At 63.4% G+C, this 2,905-nt stretch overlaps 1 protein-coding gene across 1 annotated transcript in view; it reads right to left on the bottom strand.

The window, feature by feature from the left end:
* The window catches only part of ATP9B (ATPase, class II, type 9B), a 151,572-nt gene that overhangs the window by 2,915 nt on the left and 145,752 nt on the right, over positions 1-2,905 (bottom strand). The window contains exons 25-29 of the mRNA XM_010855064.1: positions 2,877-2,905; positions 2,142-2,297; positions 1,804-1,868; positions 315-423; positions 1-53 (exon numbers count right to left, since the gene is read on the bottom strand). The exon at positions 2,877-2,905 is cut by the window's right edge and continues 13 nt beyond it. Of these exons, the coding sequence (XP_010853366.1) occupies positions 1-53; positions 315-423; positions 1,804-1,868; positions 2,142-2,297; positions 2,877-2,905 (412 nt within the window). The remainder of the gene's footprint in view (positions 54-314; positions 424-1,803; positions 1,869-2,141; positions 2,298-2,876) is intronic.

Raw genomic sequence — 2,905 nt, 5'->3', positions numbered from 1 at the left:
TAAATGCTGATCAGAACCCAGACGAGGAAGGTCTTGAAGGATAAGGATCGCCCCTGGGGAGACAGGGGAGCAGCTCTGTCAGTGGCGCAGCACGTGTGTCTCGTGGCCGCGTGTGGGTAGCCTGTGAAGACCCCAGGCCCGCGGCCCACCAAGGTATGAACCCCGGCAGCTCCAGGGGGCGGGAGCTGGCCCCGCCTGAGGACGACGCTGACCCAGGGCCACGGTTCCCACAGAAAGAGGATGCGCCCTCCTCACAAGCACAGTCTCATGCGGAGCACTGCAGCTCCCCCCCGCTTGGGTCTAGCGGGCCGCACCTTGGTGAGGTCCTTGTACAGCTCTGGGTACAGCATGGCCATCTCCGGCTTCACATCCTGGTCCAGCACCAGCGAGAACACGGGGAACATGGTGTAGACGGTTGCGTACCTGAAGGAGAGCAGGGCGGTTACCCCGGGAGCACACCTCTTCCACCAGAGGCCAAAGGCAAACTCTAAACAGAACAAAACAAGTTGGCAACAGAGCAGAACCTGTCCTAAAGCACTGGAGCAATGCCTACAAGCCACAAGGCTCACAGGCAGCGGAATCCAAATTTTCAGTTTTAATTAAAGCTTTTTAATTAAAACTTTGAGATTGCTGCAGACGTCAGAACAGTTATCACAGAGAACCCAGACAGACCCCGAGGAGCCGTTAGCCAGCTCCCCCCAGTGGCCGCATCTCCAGAACTGCAGCCAGCCTGAGGCCGGGAGGCCACAGGGGGCCCTGGAGCCCGCCTGGAGTCTCCCTCTGCCCCTCCGACCCCCTGGCACCTGTTCTCCATGTCATAATTGTTGTTGCCTAACGGCGACAGGCCAGCATCACACTGCGGGCGCCAGCGTCTGGACTCTTGCTCAGCTGGTCCCTGGTCCCTGGCTCTGGGCAGGGCAGTTCCACACCCCCTTCTCTGCAGTGCATCTGTGTCAGCCCATTTTTGGTTATTACTAATACAAATAAAGCGGCTACAGACTGCACAGGGTTTTTGTTCTGTAAAGGTAAGCTCGATTATTTCTGACAGGGGTGCCAGCCGGGGCCGGAGGACCAGGGGTGCAGGCAGCTGTGTGCTTCGTTTCAGCAGAAGTTGCTGAGCTCGCCACAGTGCCCAACCCGCCGCCTCAGGTCCGCTGCCTAGCAGCCCAAGCCTTCATCCCTGGGCTGCAGGGACACGACTCAGTGGATCTCCTGAGTCAGCTGTTGGGCGTCGGGGCTTCGCAGGACCGCGCTGAATAGAGGAGGGGTCTTCCTGTGGCAATGGGCACACACGGAGGTGAGGGCTGTTGGGCCGTAGGTTTACTCTTATCTCTGGGCTGCTTTCCCACTGTGCGCTCCTGCCGGGGCTGTAGAGGCCTGGGAGCCCCCTTCTTGCCAACACCTAGCGAGGTCTGTGGTCTTAACTCAGCTGTGCTCCCCCAGGAGGCCTCCCAGTGGCTGTCCCAGGATGTCAGGCCCGTCCCAGCGCTGTCTGCCCTTCGTGTCTTTGCCGCTAACTTCACGTCCTGCTAGGAAGAACCATGTCCGGCGGGAGGGTGCGGGCCCAGGAAGGGGCGGCCCTGCTTGGATGCAGTGTGGCTTCCCCAGAAAAACAGCTTCTAAGGAGAACAGGTGACAGCGGGATCGCCGGGGGACAGACGGAGAGGGGCCACCTCCCACGCGCACGTGTGTGATCGTCCTGACTCTGCCCATGTGGGAAGCGCTCCGGCTATGGCCTCCCAGGTTCCCAAGGACCCGTCCTCCCGACGTGCGGCCACTGCGTGTGCTGGATGGTCCACTTACCCCACCATGAGGAAACCCTGGTACAGAGGGACCGATGCAAAGTAGAAGACGGAGGAGAACACAGCCTGCAGGGAGAGAGCAGTGATGCAGGTCCCGACGGGTGGTCAAAACGCGAGGCACCCAAGGAGCCACCGCCTACGGCCCACCGCCCTCCTGGAAGGCGGGGGCGGTGGAATGGGGTGGGCTGGGGCGGGATTGGGGGGGCTGGGCTGGGACTGGGTGGGGTTGGAAGCGGGGATTGGGGTGGTGCTGGGGGCGGGGATTGGGATGGGGCCAGGGCGGGGACTGGGAGCGGGGATGGTGAATTGGGGTGGGGCTGGGGGCACGGCAGGGCGCACCTGCATCGTGGAGATGATGAGGCCCCGGTGCATGACAAACTGGCCGAGTGCCGCCGAGCGCTTGTAGCTGCTGCGCCCGTGCCCCATGAGCAGACGGCCAACGTGCTTGAACCGCGTGATGGAGAAGTCAGCTGCCAGTGAGGCCTGCCGCCCCTCCTGCAAGGGCGGGTGGGGTGCTCAGGACAGGCCGAACCCACCAGGGAGCGACATGCTGCTGGGGACGGGCCTGCGGGGCGTGTCCGACCCACAGCTCCCGGGAGCACAGAGTGGGCGGAACTGTGCGGGCCCCCTGCCCAAGGGAGTCCACTCTCGGCTGAGGAGCGGCCGCTGCCCCCAGGACCTCGGGAGGGTCCAGCTCCAGCACTGTGGGCGTCCCAGGATCTAAGCAGGGCCCTCGGGCGTCTGCAAGCCAGTCCTTGCAACCTGTCGCCTCAGCTGGAGCCACCAACTCACGCTCCACCACAAGCAGCTGCAGGTTCAGCTGTGACCAGACACCCGACTGGGCCCAGGAAGCAAAGGAGCTGGGACCCCGTGCATGCCCCGTCTCTCTGGGTGTTTTCACGTGAGCTCAGAGGACAGACTGGCCAGGGAACCGGGTCGTAGCAGGTCGTGACTGTCCCCACCTGGCCTTCAGGGAGCTGCTCCCACAGGGCAGTGGGCCCCACCTTGCCCCCTCCCACCCATGTGGTGGAGCCACCCAGAGCAGGTGCTGGGTGCAGGGAGGGCAGGCCGCACCTTCCCCTCGATGCCGATCCCGCAGTCCG

The sequence above is a fragment of the Bison bison genome, unplaced genomic scaffold, assembly GCF_000754665.1.
Source record: "Bison bison bison isolate TAMUID 2011002044 unplaced genomic scaffold, Bison_UMD1.0 scf7180017864353, whole genome shotgun sequence".
Lineage (NCBI taxonomy): Eukaryota > Metazoa > Chordata > Mammalia > Artiodactyla > Bovidae > Bison > Bison bison.
Note: the sequence above shows the minus strand (reverse complement) of the source record. Positions and strands in the feature narration are given on the sequence as shown.